At 42.3% G+C, this 18,251-nt stretch overlaps 1 protein-coding gene across 1 annotated transcript; it reads left to right on the forward strand.

The window, feature by feature from the left end:
• Positions 1 to 2,023: 2,023 nt before the first annotated feature.
• On the forward strand, positions 2,024 to 12,937 carry LOC108707833 (OX-2 membrane glycoprotein). The gene is made up of 5 exons (XM_018245857.2): positions 2,024 to 2,301; positions 2,833 to 3,183; positions 9,043 to 9,324; positions 10,126 to 10,254; positions 12,069 to 12,937. The coding sequence occupies exons 1-5, from the start codon at positions 2,250 to 2,252 to the stop codon at positions 12,080 to 12,082; spliced, it is 828 nt and encodes a 275-aa protein (XP_018101346.1). The 5' UTR covers positions 2,024 to 2,249; the 3' UTR covers positions 12,083 to 12,937.
• The last annotated feature ends 5,314 nt before the right edge of the window (positions 12,938 to 18,251 follow it).

An 18,251-nucleotide genomic window follows, 5' to 3' on the forward strand; every position in this document is an offset into this window, starting at 1 on the left:
TGGATGACTATTCTTAGGCGCCGGCGAATATTCATAGGCGCCGGCTACTATTCTAAGGCGCCGAGGAATATTCTTAGGCGCCGGCGACCGTTTTTGCGCTTGACCCGAGTATAAGCCGAGGTAGAGTTTTTCAGCATATTTTGGGGGCTGAAAAACTCGGCTTATACTCGAGTATGTACGTAATATGTATATATACATAATATGTAAATGTCAAATTGATGAGGGGACTATTCTAAGCACTTTTGTAATTTACATTCATTATTTATTTTCTTTTTATTCCAAGATATTAAGGGATACATGTGCTGTTAATATGAATGAATTTTGTTACAACAGCGCCACCTGCTGGTCAGTTTCCCACCAGTCTGACCAGCAAGTAGTCAAGGAAGTTGTCAGGAGAAAGAAAGAGGCTGCTCTGATGTTCTTCTTCTTAGGAATAAAATTAGAAACCTTTCTCACTTTCCTAAGCAGAAGAACATCAGAGCAGCCTCTTTCTTTCTTTTCTTCCTGATACAGACACCATGGTATAGACTTATTCCAGCATCACTCCGATATGTGAATCAAAGGTTATTTATTCATGCCATTAGCAGAGCGACGTTTCGGGCTATTCCAGCCCTTTATCAAGCTAAATGCACTGTGTAACAACATACTTAAATAGGTGATTTAGGGGGAGGGGTTACACCCTGGTTCCCACCTCCCAGTGTGGGACACGATTCCCAGCATTCCCAGTGAGAATATCCAAAAAATTTGTGAATCAAATACATTAGCGGTGAATAATATAAAAACAGTTAAAACATTTATAATATAACAAATGTTAAAACATATATACCATAGCAAGTGTTAAAAATGTAAAGTGCTCAGTGTTCTTGAGATTCCAAAAAACTTGGAGGGTCAAAAAAGAAGTCCAAAAAGATCATCTGATTCCAATGGTCCCCCAATAATCCATGTGTTGTGCAATTGTGCCACTTTATATTAAAAGCGGATTAGCAGATAAAAAGATAAAAACATTCAGATTCTGTAGCCATTTAAACATTTAGACACTTACATATATATAAGTGGAATTATTGCTTTACAGTGGAGTTTTTCCTTGGGCAGAGAGGAACACAGCTGTGCACCCGACGCTGCAAAAGGCGATCTAGTGTAAGTGTGGCACCTTATTGATTTGATTTGACTATGGTATAGACTTATGTTACAGAGCTGGGACAGGGGTGGCTCAGATGCACCAAACTGCTAAAGACTTGGAACTGCTCAACTAACTGGCTGGTTAAGGTTTCCTCCCTTTAGCCCTTTCTCCTGTTTAATATGTTAGGTTGGGATTATCGGGACTGAACTAAGGGCAAGTAAAGAGTTACAGTGAAAAACAACTGCAAAATATTATCAGGTTTCATTGACAGGTGGAGCTGACACATCTATGTGACTAACCCTGACCACAGTGAGACTGATATACGGGGCAGCAGTAGTACAGTTTGAGCGAATTTTTTCGCCAGCCATGGATTTGTGGCAAAATTTCACGTTACCATCTATTTTTTGATGCCCATTGATTTTAATGCGTTTAAACGATTTTTTGGACATTTTGTGATATTTTTAGGCAAAGGAAAAACAGGACAGATTCGTTTATTGCTAGTCCTCGGGGTTAAAATCACGGGGGGCAACTGTAAAACTGGATATATCAAATTCTAAACAGGGGGCAATGATTGGCGTGTGGAACAGTGAATAATTCTGGGAGATGTTGACAGTAGAAAATGTAGGAGGGTGCAAGGGTTAAAATTGTGATTTGCTTAAAAAAAAAGCAGGATGGGTTAATAGGTTTCTGTGAAAGGAGCTATAGGATGGGGGGCTGGCAGCTAGAAGACCTGGTTGTGGAACGAGAGAAGGTGTTTTCAGGGGTGTAACTACAGAGGAAGCAGACCCTGCGGCTGCAGGGGGCCCAGGAGGTATAAGGGCCCCATGAGGCCCTAATTAATGAGCAATTTCAATATATATTAGTAAAAAAGGCCAACTTGTGGTTATGTTGGGGGCCATAAAATGAATTTGCTGTGGGGCCCAGTAACATCTAGTTACGCCACTGGGTGTTTTCTGTGTTTATTGTACTTATATAAAGAATTGCCTGCTGTCTCCATAGGCTGTGTGTGTATGTGTCATGCAGATATGAAAGTGAAAGCAGTGGGAGTATAAATATTGATACCAGTGCAGCAGTTCAGTCTGTAACGTGCTACACTCCCTGCCGGCTCACTGCTATAACTCTCTGCAACATGAATCTACTGAATCTCTTCCTACTCTGCTCTCTCAGCTGGAACCTGACAGGTAAGTTCTGACCTCTTGCTCAGAGTCTGAAGATGAACTACATCAGTTATTTATTTTATAACCGTATATTCCCTTCTGTATGACAGGGCTGCTAGGACTTTATAGGAGGTAAATGGGCCAAATAATGTGCCCTTGCCTTTTCTGCCTACCCCTAGTCTCTAGTTCACAGATAAGGGCAGAAGCAGAAAAGTTCCGGCGGTTGGACCTTCAAAATACTTCTGTGCAGTTGGTCAGTTTTTGGCCAGCAAAACTTCCAGAGAAGCAGGGGCTGCCCCTGATAATTAGGGTCATGTAGCATCCAAGTACTGTGAGAAAGAAAGAAACTAAACGAATGAGAGACAGAGGCAGAATGAAAGAGTAAATAGAGAATGTACAGAAGTACTACAGAGTCAGTGTATGTAGCACATGAATAACTGTATCATCCAGTAGTTCAGCAGAACAGCTTCTGGCATAAATTATTTCCTGTTGGCACACAAAGGATTCTGGGGGCTGTAGTTGACTCATGACTAATAATTACTTTATCCCCTGCAGCCGGCAGCCAAGTCCAATGCTCTGTGGATAAGAGAACTGTGCCAGTAGGGGGCAGTGTAACCATGCGGTGTGAACTGAACTTAAACATCGCTAAACCCGACGTCCTGCAGGTGACCTGGCGCAAACAATCGGGGGACTTTGCCGGTACCATCGCCACCTCCAGCCGGAGTCACGGGCAGAGGTTCCTGGGTCCCTATTCTAATAGGACGGTCCAATTTGCAGAAGTAACACAAGATCTTTCAGCCATCACTATCAGCTCAGTGACCCCGGGGGATCAGGGCTGTTTCCAGTGTATATTCAATATCTACCCGTTGGGGGCCTCTATGGGCAGCGTCTGCCTGGATGTGACGGGTGAGTATCACATATTGTGGTGCCAGTATAGGGTTAACTCTGGCTGGTATTTTACTGACCTGGCTGGTAAAAATGATACTTGATGCCAATGTTATTAATAAGAAAAAAAAAAAAGTCCAGTATTTATATCCCACTCATGCTATACTCATACTGTGACTGGTTTGACTGGTTAAATTAAAGAACGTTGGCCTGGAACATAGTATTTGTACCTGGATAGAGAACGGGCTAAAAGATAGACTACAAAGAGTGGTGGTAAATGGAACATTATCTAATTGGACCAGTGTTGTTAGTGGAGTACCGCAGGGCTCTGTACTAGGTCCCTTGCTTTTCAACTTGTTTATTAATGACCTGGAGGTGGCCATTGAAAGTACTGTTTCTATTTTTGCAGATGATACTAAATTGTGCAGAACTATAGGTTCCATGCAGGAGGCTGCCACTTTGCAGAGGGATTTGTCTAAACTGGGAAACTGGGCAGCAAACTGGAAAATGAGGTTCAATGTTGATAAATGCAGGTTATGCACTTTGGCAAAAATAATATAAATGCAAGTTATACACTAAATGGCAGTGTGTTGGGAGATTCCTTAAATGAGAAGGATCTTGGGGTCTTTGTAGATAACACGTTGTCTAATTCTGGGCAGTGTCATTCTGTGGCTACTAAAGCAAATAAAGTTCTGTCTTGCATAAAAAAGGGCATTAACTCAAGGGATGAAACATAATTGTGTCTCTTTATAGGTCCCTGGTGAGGCCTCATCTGGAGTATGGGGGCAGTTTTGGACTCCAGTCCTTAAGAGGGATATAAATGAGCTGGAGAGAGTGCAGAGACTAAGTGCAACTAAACTGGTTAGAGGGAGGGAAGAGTTAAATTATGAGGGGAGACTGACAAGGTTGGGGTTGTTTTCTCTGGAAAAAAGGCGCTTGTGAGGGGACATGATTAGACTTTACAAGTACATTAGAGGACATTATAGACAAATAGCAGGGGACCTTTTTACCCATAAAGAGAATCACGTACCAGAGGCCTCCCCTTCAGACTAGAAGAAAAGAAGTTTCATTTAAAGGAACAGAGTAGGGGGTTCATCACAGTCAGGACAGTGAGGTTGGGGAATGCACTGCCGGGTGATGATTCAGTTAATGACTATAAGAGGGACTTGGATGATTTCTTGGACAGACATAATATCAAAGGCTATTGTGATACTAAACTCTATAGTTACTATAGGTATGGGTATATAGAATTTAATTAAAAGTAGGGAGGGGTGTGTGTATGGGGCTGGGTTTTCATTTGGAGGGGTTGAACTTGTTGGACTTTGTCTTTTTTCAACCCAATTTAACTATGTAACTATGTGACTAACAGAACATGTGCTATTTAGCAACAAATTCTCAGCACAAATGTGTCACAACGGGGAACTGCCCAGAGGGAACTACGTGTAGTGGGAAGTTACCAATGAATCTCTTGTGTCATTTGTTCTGGGAAACGCTCTTGTTAATTCCTTGTGAATTTTGAAGATTTCTAGAATTCACAAAAAAAGCAACAACAATTTGTTTCATTTCCTTTATAGAGAGAGCTACGGTCAGACTGTGTGTAGGTGGGTGTCTATGTACTGTACATATATGTGTATATGAATATGTGTGTCTGTAGATGTGTGTGTATTGCCCCAAGGGTCTAGTTGCCATGGTTACAGCACATGCACATCCTGCAGTAAAATCACTGGGGGGGGGCACAGGGATTTACATGTGAAGCACATTCAGGGGCAACGGTAAGAGGTGTCACTGCCTAATATTGATTTAAAGGGTTAGAAACAACTCTGTGGCACTGTGTTTTCAAAGTGAATTATTGTCTTCTGAAGAGTTACCTTTTCTGCTGCATTCATGATTTAATTCCTGGAAAAAACACAATATTACCTTTAAAGGAACACTTTAAAGGAACAGCAAAAAAAAAAAAAAAAGTATTTTAAATTAATGAAAATACAAGTATGGGTCTTGTTATCCAGAATGCTTAAGACCAGGAGTTTTCTGGATAAAGCTATTTCTATCATTTGGATTTCCATGCCTCATATCTACTAGAAATTCAGGTAAACATTAAATAAAGCCAATAGGCTGGTTTTGCTTCCAATAAGGATTAATTATATCTTAGTTGGGATCAAGTACAAGCTACTGTTTTATTGTTGTAACGCTATTCCAGACCACAGATAGTTAGATTGTCCAGCTATTGGTATGAGCATGGGTTACATTGGACTCACACATCAGGATCAGGGCCTTTGCTAATTGGAAGCTTTCCCTTTAAGGTGTAGTGCAACTACAACACTCAGGCTATTGTGCATACAAAATATACAAAATGATTGGACGCCAGGAGGTTCTTATGATTCAAACAAGAAAACTGTTTATTAGTCCAAAGACAATATCCCCAGGTTTACTCACATATACAAATGAGTGGTTAGCACATGACACACAGTCACATCAGGTAATAGGTATTTCAGCTGAGGAAGGACTTCATTAGGCATTTGCAGTATTTCAGTATGACATTTCCATCCAGTGCTCTGTTCAGGAAGCTGACAGCTAACCTAACTATCTCTTCACTGAGGTCCCTGCACTGGAGGCATCCCTGCCGCAAATCCTTGTTGGAGCTTCAACGGCTCTTTCTCTTTACCCTATCTACCTTTCTCTCCTAGAGAGACTATTACAAGTCTACCCTGTTCTTGCTAACCCTCATTCATGGGGTTTCCTGGTCCCTGACTTAGACACTTGAGGACCGGTCCCTCTAGGCACATGGCTTCTCTGGGCCTTGCTGTATCCAGGCTCCCCTGGGAACACCCAGTCGGATCAGCATCCAGCAGCCAAAGAGGAAGAGGCCACTCCTTTCCAACACAATATGGAAGTGTGGCAGGAAGTTGTCATTACACCTATTGGCCATTAACAAAGATGGCCATTAACAATGATGTCATTACACCTATTGGCCATTAAGAATTCCCGTTCACAGCGGGAAGCCCCAGTAACAGAAGTCTCACACTTGGAAGTGGGTATGGTGGAAGCCCAGGGGGATAACCGTAAACAAGTGGAGAAGGCATAGTGGTTTTTGCAGGTTTATTGGTAACAGAAGAAAACAGGAACAGGCCAAAAATCAAATACAAGGTCAAAACAAAGTCATTAGCATGAAGGCAAGGAATGCAGGAACAAGAACACTGGAAAGAGGATTAAAGGAACAAGGAACAAAGGTTATCTAGGAACAAACAAATTCAATCAATGACTCAGCCCAATGACTCAGGGTTTATAAAGGGCAGGTGATTGGGAATACAAAACACATGAAGGTACCGAGAAGGGAGGAGACTAGGGAGGAGACAAACTGGAAACAGGCAGAAATACAGGAACATCAAAGACAAGATCAGGACTAGCTCCAAGAGCCTCCAGTGGCTCACATGGTAAGTGCAATAGTGTCCAGAAGAGCATGAACAAGAGTTCAAGTCCTGAATACATTCGCTTTTGCCTAGTAACTAAGGAAAACGGTAGGGCCTTAAAGCCATAGGGGCAGATTAACCCCTATGGGCCCCTACATAAAACCCTGGGGGGAAAACCCATTTTGTCCAGACAATGGTGCAAAACATTCCCCACACATATCTACACCAATATACACAGTACCATCACATCCTCTTCTGGTACCCTCTCCTGAGACATACCCTGGAACAACGGTCACTGTAGAGAGAAAACAACATACACAATACTGTACCAAAAACATTTTCAAGTGCAAAATAAAGCAGTTGCAGTTACTTAAACTTTATTACAACTCTCCTGAGTGTCTGTACAAGTCCACTCCAGCATTTCACAAGCAAGTCCAGTTTCAGCCAAAACTGACCAGTCCTTTATTCTCCAGGATCTGAATTCCACTTGCTGGCACACTAGGTACCCTCTTCCTGGGGCTTCACCGCTGTGAACCAAACTTGGCCCTAGTGTCCACGCCTCCAGCTCCACCGGTACCTCCCATCTGTCAGATCCAGTACAGAGAGCACACTAAACCTGGAGCTATCCCCTCTGGTCATCCATCCCACCAACATCCTCCATCTTGGATATGGGGATGGTGTCACATGGCTGAAAAAGAAAGTCTCGTGCACCCGCAGCCGCAGGGTAAAACTGCCATCCACACATGTTGATCTGGGGCAGCCGCACCCAGTAGTGTGCGACACATGGAGAGAAACTGTGCTACACTCCCTTCTTAGCAGCCGCTAAAGGTACAAGCACATCTGAAGCAGGCACAGAAGCATATCTGTCCAACTACACTAGACTCTCCCACAAAATGGCGCCAGCAAATCCTTGCCCACAGTGAAGATTTGCAGTACCGCAGGCCTTCGTGAAATTTGGGAAAGAACCTCCAAGCCCGAACCCACGGCCAAATACTTTGTACAAAAATTCGTACGATCCGAACAATTCATGAAAAATACGTGCAGGGCTGCCTTTTGCCTATTGGGTCCGGCAAAAAAAAAAATCTAAAACAGTAGCACAGCCTGGTTTTAGGGAATCGAGCCCCACGTTGGGTGCCAAAATGTATATTGCAGTGTGGCAGGAAGTTACACCTCTTGGCCAATAACAATGATGTTAAACTTAAATGGATACATAGGCTTTTGCCTAGTAACTAAGGAAAAGGGTAGGGCCGTAAAGCCATAGGGGCAGATTAACTCATATGGGCCCCTAAATAATTACAGGGAAAAAAGGAATCTATTTTTTAAAAAATTGGATTATTTGCATAAAATGGAGCCTATAGGAGATGCCTTTCCATAACTCAGAGCTTTCTGGATAATGTATTGTTGTGCTGCACTAGTACAACTGCTGTTTGCTTCAGAAGCTCTACTATAGTTTATATAAATGAGCTGCAGTTTCACTATGAGGGCAGCCATTTATATAAACTATAGTTGTGTTTCTGTAGCAAACACCAATTTTACTAGTGGGGAGCAACAGTGCACTACATGGTCATTCCTTTAAAACACTTTCATTTTTTGGTGATACTGTTCCTTTAACAGCTCCGCAGTGAGTAGGAAAACACACTTTTTGCTCATTTTGGGCTGGACCTGAAAAGAAGAGGTCGCTTAGCAGTTGACTTTTAGATGGAATGTCTTCATCATAGTGTTTTAAATATGGAAACTTGTTTGGTTTAAAGGGAGATACTTTTATTGGAGGAAAAACTATTGAGTGTATGTCTCCTTTAAATCTGTGGTTCACCTTTAAGTTAGCTTTTAGTATGTTATAGATGGCTAATTCTAATCAACTTTTCAGTTGGGCATCATTATTTTTATAGCTTTTGAATCTTTGACCTTTTTTCTTCTGACTTTTCCCAGATTTAAAAAAACAGTGCTCTGTAAGGCTGCAAATGTATTGTTATTGCTACTTTTTATTCCTCATCTTTCTATTCAGGTCTCTCCTATTCATACTGCAGTCTATTATTCAAAGCAATGCACGGTTGCTAGGGTCATTTCGACCCTAGCGACCAGATGGCTGAAATTGCAAACTGGAGAGATGCTGAATAAAAAGCCAAATTACTAAAAAAACACAAATAATACAAAATGAAAACCTATTGCAAATTGTCTCTTAATATCACTCTCTAAATCATTCTAAAAGATTTCAAATGGGGGTCACTGACCCCATCTAAAAAAACAAATGCTTTTTAAGGCTACAAATGTATTGTTATTGCTACTTTTTATTACCCGTCTTTCTATTCAGGCCTCTCCTATTCATATTCCAGTCTCTTATTCAAATCAATGCATGGTAACTAGGGACATTTGGACCCTAGCAACCAGATGGCTGATATTGTAAACTGGAGAGCTGCTGAATATGAATCCAGAATGTGAATGCTGAATGTAATATTTGTATTTTTCCTTATAGAAACCAGAATCTCAGATCCCAAGCTGGACATAAACAAATCAGAGGAATATCACATTATCAGCTGCTCAGCGACGGGGAAACCTGCCCCCACAATCACATGGAACCTAACAGAGACCCCCGAACAGAACCCTCAGAACTACAGTATCATTCACCCTGACCAGACAGTCACAGTCATTAGCAACTTCACCCACAGAACCTTGGGAAGAATCCATGTGACCTGTGTTGTACAGCACCCCTCTCTCAGCAGCGACATTGTCCTCTCCAAGGCTGTAGAGGATTCAGGTCAGTAAGAGATGCAGGATTCTAAATCTATCAGTTATTTCTGAGGCACTTCCAGTTGTGTTTTATATTTTATAAACGCTATAGATTAAAATCAACCCCATGTCCCTGGTTCTTATTGGTGGAGTAGAATGTAGTTACCATTCCCAATACAATCAACTCCTCCTTATCTGTAAAGCCTATGACACACTTGGTATTTTGACTGATGGTATCTTGCTTTCCACTGATTGGTTACCAGGCAGTAACCAATCAGTGATATGAGGGGGGCTACATGGGACATAACAGTTCAGTGAGTTTGCAATTGATCCTCAGCATTCAGCTCAGATTCAAATGCAATAGTTATGACCCATGTAGCCTCCCTTAAGTCACTGATTGGTTACTGCCTGGTAACCAATCAGTGGAAAGCAAGAGAGCTGAAAAGCAGGAAGTAGTGTTCTGGCTATTATGTTACACATCCACTCACTCCAGCCTTTATACATTACATTTTTGGCTAACTAACTATATTAGATACATTTTTTATTTTGCACAGCCTATTTATTTACCAGTTTTTATACTGAACAATTCCTTTAATACCGCCATGGAGTTGTTTGCTTTTCCTTGCTTAGCTTTCTTAGCTCAGTTTCCTACTAATTCACCCTGCAAAGTGATCCAATTCCTGCAGGGGCAGTGGCTTTTCAGACTGGGGAGGCTTTTATTATTATTATTATTATTATTATTATTATTATTATCATTATTTATCTTAGTCATTGTATTTCTATAACCCACAAGACTAACTGCATTGTTGTTATATCACATTCACCGCAGGTGTTGACACTTCTGGGAAGGAAAATAAGTTCGTTATTACAGTGTCTGCAGTGATAATTGTGGTCACTTTGCTCTGTTGTCTCTTGGCATTTATCTATCCAAGGTTGGAAAAGGCACAAAAAGTACCAGGTCTGTATCCTACAAATGTTCCTATTACCTTTTCCTTCTCTGCCTCTGACCTACTAACAGTCTATTTGGTACAAATCACTCTCATGTGTCTCTCATTATCACTAAATAGGCTTTTTTTCTATAACAAACTAAAACTTTCATGACTATACTCTGACTATACTTTATATCACAGCTCATACTGTATATTAATTAGGGATGCACCGAATCCAGGCTTCGGTTCAGGATTCATCCCGGAATTTGGGCCTTTTTCAGCAGGATTTGGTCGAATCATTCTGCCCGGCCAAATCTAATCCGAATCATAATTTGCATATGCAAATTAGGGGCAGGAGGGAAATCACGTGACTTTATGTCACAAAACAAAGTAAAAAATGTTTGGCTCAGTATTTGAGGATTCGGGGGTTCGGCCCAATCCAAAATAGTGCATTCGGTGCATCCCTAATATTAATCATAGAAAAAATCAAATCGATTAATTGTCTATACTGCCAGTAATTTCACCTATAAGTTAACATTTATTTTTAGCAACTTTACAATTGGTCTTTATTATTTATAGTTTCTGAATAACTTGCTTTTCTCTTCTGCCTTTCCAACTTTCAAATACTACTGCTCTGCGAGGCTACAATCCTACAATTATTGCCACTTTTTATTAATTATCTTTCTATACGGTCCTCTTCTGTTCATCTCCCAGTCTCTAATTCGGGCCACTATCCTGTTGCTAGTTTAATTTTGAACCTAGCAACCAGAAAAGAGCTGAAATTGCAGAGAAAGCTGCTGTAAAATCTAAATAATTTTAAATAACTAAACTAAAATTTTTTTTAAAGGGGATCTAAACACCACTGAACTATACTCTCAGCTGTCTAGAGCCAGTGGCTACATTAAAATTCCTGCTGAATTGTGCTTAGTACAGGGAATACCTATGCTGTCATAGTTTTATGGGATCTCTCTGTACAGACTATGAGCAAACTTAGGGGCTGTTCCTGCTGAATTGTGCTTAGTACAGGGGAATAGCTATACTGCCATAGTTTTATGGGATCTCTCTGTACAGACTATGAGCAAACTTAGGGGCTGTTCCTGCTGAATTGTGCTTAGTACAGGGAATACCTATGCCGCCATAGTTTTATGGGATCTCTCTGTACAGACTATGAGCAAACTTAGGGACTGTTCCTGCTGAATTGTGCTTAGTACAGGGGAATACCTATGCAGGGCTGGATTTACATAGTGGGCGCCCCTAGGCCCACCGCTGTTCGTCGCCCCTGTCCCCTCTCCTTTATTTGTGCAAATTTTCATCATCTAGACTGGAGCAATGGAGATTGTCGCATGGGAAATGTAAAAAATGATTCTATTTCCAGCACATCCACAGTGTTTTTGAACCAATGTGGGTGTGGTTGGGCAGCATGCCGTCCCCCTAAAATCCTGCCGCCCTAGGCCTGGGCCTAGGTGGCCTTTCCACAAATCCGGGCCTGTACCTATGCTGCCATAGTTTTATGGGATCTCTCTGTACAGACTATGAGCAAACTTAGGGACTGTTCCTGCTGAATTGTGCTTAGTACAGGGAATACCTATGCTGTCATAGTTTTATGGGATCTCTCTGTACAGACTATGAGCAAACTTAGGACTGTTCCTGCTGAATTGTGCTTAGTACAGGGAATACCTTTGCCGCCATAGTTTTATGGGATCTCTCTGTACAGACTATGAGCAAACTTAGGGGACTGTTCCTGCTGAATTGTGTTCACTAAAGGGGAGCTCTGGGCAAACTTTTACCACAGTATTTCTTGTCCAGTGCAGAATGATTAATGTATGTCCTTCTCTCTTTTTAGGGCTATGGATTTGACACTGAAACCTCCCAAGAATGAAGTTGTATCTAATAAACATCACAAAGAGATGATATAAGCTATAGCAGGACTGGAGTCCCATAGGCTGCATATTGCCGCAGTCTGTTAAACAGCTTCATAGAGTTAGACTTTTTCTCACGGCATCATCATATCAGTTTAATCTGGAATGAGATCTAATCCTCCCACTGCATTTAAACAGCCTGGAAGCACTGGGATATGGACAGATATACATTCGCAAAGATGGACTCCAGCAGATAAAAGCAGCTCGATGGATATCTCCACCAATAAGAGGTAATCGTTGTTGTGCAACAGATCCTTCTCCTCTTCCTCATAATATAATCGTGTTCTTAGGACTCATATATAACAGTGACACGGGTACTGCCTGCAGATCTGCTTCTCTGTGTTCTTCAGAGTATCAGGCACTGGCCTTTATCTTTTGCACTTTCTACACAAACGTACTGTACAGCTAATGGGTCATTTTATTTTATTAATAGACATCTAGTGCTGCCTGTAAAGGTGCCCCTAAACCAGGAAGGACTGTGCCAATCAAACCCCATTACCCACTATAATGGGCATATGTTCAGCCTGCAAGGGGGTAGAATAAGCTATGAATATGATGTGAATATGTCCAAGCTGTATAAACATGTGAATAATTATAATAATCATATTGTACTATGTCACCTACTTGATCTATGTTCACCATCATATGGTTATTTGGTGTACTGTACTGCCCTGATGTTTTTATATTTTGTTGTAGTATTTAACTAGTATGATTTAACTTTGCACAGTCCAAAAAAAGTGGACCAGGAGGCATTTCATTGCATGTAACAAATAAAGAATCCTTTCTTACCTTATTTTTCATGTGTTCAGCCTTTTATATCATCTATATTGGGTCCCCTGCAGTATTAAAGGAACAGTAACACTAAGTTTGTTGGGTACAATCCTGCAGCAAGTGTAAGGAGTAGTGATGGGCGAATTTATTCGCCAGGCTTGAATTCCAATAAATTCGCGAAACGCCCGCGAATAAATTCGCGAAACGCCCGCAAATAAATTCGCGAAACGCCTGTGAAAATTCGCCCGAAAAAAATCGCCGGCGTCAGAAAAATGGGCACCGGCGTCAAAAACGAGACGCCGGCGCCGTTTCGCAAATTTTCCGCAGTTTTGCGAATTTCAAGGGAAATTGGCGGATTTTCCCGCGAAACGGCGCAAATTCGCCCATCACTAGTAAGGAGTGTTTAATGTGATAGGGCCCTTAGATTGTAAGCTCCACTGGGGCAGGGACTAATAGGAATAAGGAACTATATCTGCATAAATGTGGCAGCACTTTATAAATACCAGATAATGAAATAATTTCCTGACGATCACCTATTGTACATTGTAAATGTTTACAGTGGGATTATGTACTAAAACTGTTGGTTTTACTGTTCCTTTAATCACCTCACTCATTGAGCAAATGTGGGCTCCCAAATGTGGCCTTCCATATCAGGAGGTCCCTCCCAGTGCAGAGGCCACAGTTCTTGATAGGGGTCTTTTATTAAAAGAGAACTGAACCCTAAAGCTAAATATGGCTAGAAATGCCATATTATTGAACCAGCCTAAATGTTCAGCATCTCTATAGCAGTAATGACTCCTTATCTTGGATTTTGTTACGAGAGTTATTGACACTCACATGCTCAGTGGGCTCTGATTGGCTGTTGAGAAGCTAAGCTTAGGGCTCGTCACTAATTATCCAGCAGAAAATGAGCTTCCCTGGCTGTAATATAAGCTGATGCTACAGGTTTGCTGATTATTAAATTCTGATGCTAATTGCACTGGTTTCTGTGCTGTCATGTAGTTATTATGTGTATTAATTACTAATCAGCCTTATATTGTGACATTTCTATTCTATGTGTACTGTATATTGTGAGTGGGTCCCTAAGCTCAGTAAGTGACAGCAGCACAGAGCATGTGCAGTGAATCAGCAGAAAAGAAGATGGGGAGCTACTGGGGCATCTTTGGAGACACAGATCTTTACTGCTAAAGGGCTGCTTTCTATTTCACCGTATAGTTTCTAAAATCCCCCAGTTTTAAGCACATTTAACCTGTTGGTTCCCCAAGCCTTCATTAAAACTTGCCCATGATGAGAAGCCTTTTTTATAAACAAACCCCTCCCTTCCCCCAGTTAGAGCCTGTAATCTTTCCATATAAAGAGCAGCTCATTATACAGAAGCTTCTCAGTGGGCTGCTGCTTTCTTTCATTTGCTCTTTGGGATCAGGAAGTAGAATGGGACTTTACCTTCAATACGTCTATGGGAGGCGGACTTCCCATAATTTGGAACTTTCTGGTAACGGGTTTCCAGATAACGGATCCCATATCTGTACTTTTGATTCCCATTTACAAGAAAGGGTCCACAACATTTCTGGGTGGGATTGTTTTCCTAGGAAAAAGTCAATGAAAAAATAGAGGAAACAAACTCACCATGTCTTAGGGTTGCAATGAATGTATTGTTTTTTATTTTGGATTCAGCTGAAACCTCGGCAAAGGATTTTGCCGAATACTGAACCGAATTTGAAACCTAATTTAAATTTTAATCACATTTCAGAGAAATAACAAATTGCATCAAATATAAACAAAAAACTTGCCGGGGTTTTCAAGTCATCAAGTCTCGTGAATGTCAAGGTTCGGAATTAGATTCGGCAAAACCCTTTAACTGTTGTTTATGTCACTTATGTTCAGATGTTTATATTGTTTATATTATTTATACTTAACTGTTATTTATATTGTTACCATATTTAAATGTCATTCTGTGCTTTTTGGCATTGTTGCAATAAAACCTTCATGCACTATTTCATTCTGTTTCTGTCCAATCAAATGTGACCAACGTGGAAGAGTTTGGTGTCAGGTTCATCAGGACCAGGAAGTAAAGACCCAGATGGAATTAGGGGAGTGAGAAGGGTTAAACAGAATTAACACACTACCCTGGTGATTTTGTGCCAGTCCTATCCTGGTTATTCCCTACCAGGCAAAGTTCCGCACTATTCCTTTGGTGACAAAGAGTCTCTGTCCCTTTTCCCAAAAAGAGCACAAATGGTCCCAGGTAGCGATATTTTCCCAAGTACCTTTCCCGATGGACAAGGTAGTGACTCCCACGAGGCAGGCACACAAACAGCCTATGACACAATAGAAACCCCCCTGGATCCTTTCCCTTTCCTCTACTCTCCCCAGGCAGACTCCCCCGAATGCTCACACACAGAGCTGGCAGGCTCACACAGAGCGGAAACAGGCATCCACAGCGATGAGAAATCTTGATGAGAAATGCAGCTTTGATGAATCCATAGCTGAACTGTAGCTCCCAGCACTGTCTATAGCAGGGATCCCCAACCTTTTGAACCCGTGAGCAACATTCAGAAGTAAAAGGAGTTGGGGAGCAACATTAACATTAAAAATATTATTGGGGTGCCAAATAAGTGCTGTGATTGGCCATTTTGCAGCCCCTATGTGGATTGTCAACCTACATTGAGGCTCTTTTTGGCATTACACCTGGATTTTATGCAACCAGAACTTGCCTCCAAGTCAGGAATTTAAAAATAAGCTCCTGCTCTGAGGCCACCGAGAGCAACATCCAAGGGGGTGGAGAGCAACATGTTGCTCACGAGCTACTGGTTGGGGATCACTGGTCTATAGCGAGAGCATTTCAACATTTTGTTTTGAAACTCAGGAGCTTTAGACCCTCCTGATCGAGCTCCCAGGCATGGGGTCGCCTTCCTCAGCCTCAGAGGCCTCCTGCTCAGTGGCGTAACTACCGAGGAAGCAGGGGGGGGCGAGAGTACAGGGGGCCTGGGGGGGGCCTGCTTCCTCAGTAGTATGAGGATACCCGCATACCTCTCAACCGTTCCAGTGGGACAGTTCCGTTTTTTACAGCTCAACCGGCTATCCCGTATAGGCATTTTAAATTCCCGACATCCTGAGCAGCTAGGGGAAAAAAAAGTTGGGGGCAGAACCTACAGAGTGCTCAGTGTAGCTGCTTCAGTCTGAGAGGCGTCTGGATGGGCTCTTCTAATTCTAAACTCCGCCCCGTGCCCGGAGGAGTTAGTCAGTGTAGTGCAAGGACCGGTATGAGAGGACTGACACATGGCACAATCTCACTTATGTTCTTCGCTGCTGGCATGCTGCCAATGGTTGGATCCCAGTGCTGAGTGCTCATGGCAGGGGTGGCCTGCTGATCTTCCTAGCTGTATTGTTTGTGCTGCTGGAACAGTTTGAGCTGAAACTTGGGGGGGTGGGGTGGATTTAGGGAGCAGGTCGGATCGGATGCCATGCAACCAGGCAAGCTCTACTATGTGTGTCAATTACAGTTTGAGTGTGTGTTTCTGTGTTTGTTTGGGTGTATGTTTCTCTGTCGGTGTTTCTGTGTGTGTTTCTCTTTGTGTGTGTGTTTGTTACTGTGTGTGTGAGTGATTGGTACATTTGCTGCTGTGTGTGTGTGTGATGCCAGCTGTGCCCACACTCATACCATTTTCCCACTCAATTTACACAGTGCCCAGGCAATAAACTTACCCTGTTTTACCATCGGCCTGACATTAAAGTTCCAGGAGCAGGTTCTTCTCTCTCCCCACTTGACCTGGGCCAAGGTTGTAGCTCTCCGGGTGGTGGTGCTGGGAGTTGTAGTTCAATAACATGTGGAGGGAAGCCAGTTGCACTACAACTTTCTACATCCCCTTAGTAGGGACTGCCATACAACCCCAGCAGCTGAAGACTGAAGTGCAGACCTAGGAGCTGAAGACTGGAGTGCAGGCACGGGAACAGGCAGCTTTCGGGAAGCCAGCATGGGACTAGGCAGCTTTTGGGGAGCCAGCACAGGAGAAAGGACTGTTTGAGAAGCTGGCACAGGAGCAGAAGCATATGACTGGAGAGCCGGCACAGAAGGAGGTGCTGGAAGGTGAACAGGAGACAAAGAAGCTGGGAAATTAAATGCAGGTACAAGAACCGGAGACTGGACTGTGGGTACAGGAGCCTGAGAAAATTGAGGTTCAGGTCTGAGAGACTGGGAAACAGGCACAATCAAGACTAGCCAAGGAGCCAAAAACAGGAGCAGATTCTGACTGGACTGAAGGTAGACGAATAGGCATAGGCTTGATGGAAATTTGAAATACCTCTTCATCGGAGTCTAGATCCTCCCAGTTCTCTTCATCTGAAAAACCCAAGCTGTCATTCACTTTGAACTCATCCTCCCAGTCCAAAGGGAGGAATTCACAGAAGAGTTATCAGCAGACTTCCTACAGTATGGCTTGGTCATTATGTAATGCTCTGACACTGCTGAGATGTTTTCAGGAGGTAATAGGTAAGGTGGGAAGCCTGAGGTAGAAGCCATAGGAAAGCAAGTTTTAATAAAGATAAAACTTAAAGAACAGAACAAGAATACAGGCAGTGATGAGGAAAACAGCAATCAGGAATCATAGTCAGAAACAAGCCAAAGTCGATACCGGGAAATAGACTAAATAAGGGATCAGGACACAGGAACATCGGAATCAGGAACTTGGAAAACAGGAACTTGGAAAACAGAAACTTAGAATACAGGAACTTGGAACATAGAAACTTGGAATACAGGACGGCAAGTCTTGCAGGGAAATACACAATGACCAAGAGCTGAGCAAGGGTCAGGGCTGGGATTATAAAGGGGACATTAATGGATAAGGGAAACACATGAGGGTAATGAGATGGGAGGAGACCAGGGAGGAGACATACTGGGAACAGGCAGAGTCATGAACATATGGTAACTCAGAACCAGACCCGAGAGCCTCCAGTGGCTCACAAGGTGAATACATGCATTCCCTGCACACATGCTGTTAGAGTTTAAGCCCTGGCTGGTCCTGACATTTTCATTTCAGATTGTTTCCCACAAATAGACTTTTTTCAATAAATTTCCATTTTCTATATTTTACTGTTATTTTTCCAAAATCTAAGTTTAAAGTTTAATGTCCCTGTCTCTGGTGTTTCAATCTGGCAACAGTAGTGAATTTCCGGATCCGCACACACACTATTATCTACAGTCGTGGACGTGACCTCTCTCCTTACTTTTATACCACCATAGTCAATAAAAATAAAAAGAGGGGCCACGTCCCCGACTGCAGATAATAGTGTGTGTGCGGATCTGGAAATTCACTACTGTTGCTAAGGGACCTTGCGGG

This window comes from Xenopus laevis, chromosome 2L (genome assembly GCF_017654675.1).
Source record: "Xenopus laevis strain J_2021 chromosome 2L, Xenopus_laevis_v10.1, whole genome shotgun sequence".
In the NCBI taxonomy this organism is placed as follows: Eukaryota; Metazoa; Chordata; class Amphibia; order Anura; family Pipidae; genus Xenopus; species Xenopus laevis.

Bases quoted from the DNA above. Each gene is read 5' to 3' on its own strand.
- LOC108707833 (XM_018245857.2), top strand. From the start codon at position 2,250: ATGAATCTACTGAATCTCTTCCTACTCTGCTCTCTCAGCTGGAACCTG. The intron at 3,184-9,042 runs GTGAGTATCACA...TTTTCCTTATAG, and splicing joins CGTCTGCCTGGATGTGACGG to AAACCAGAATCTCAGATCCC. The intron at 9,325-10,125 runs GTCAGTAAGAGA...CATTCACCGCAG, and splicing joins CAAGGCTGTAGAGGATTCAG to GTGTTGACACTTCTGGGAAG.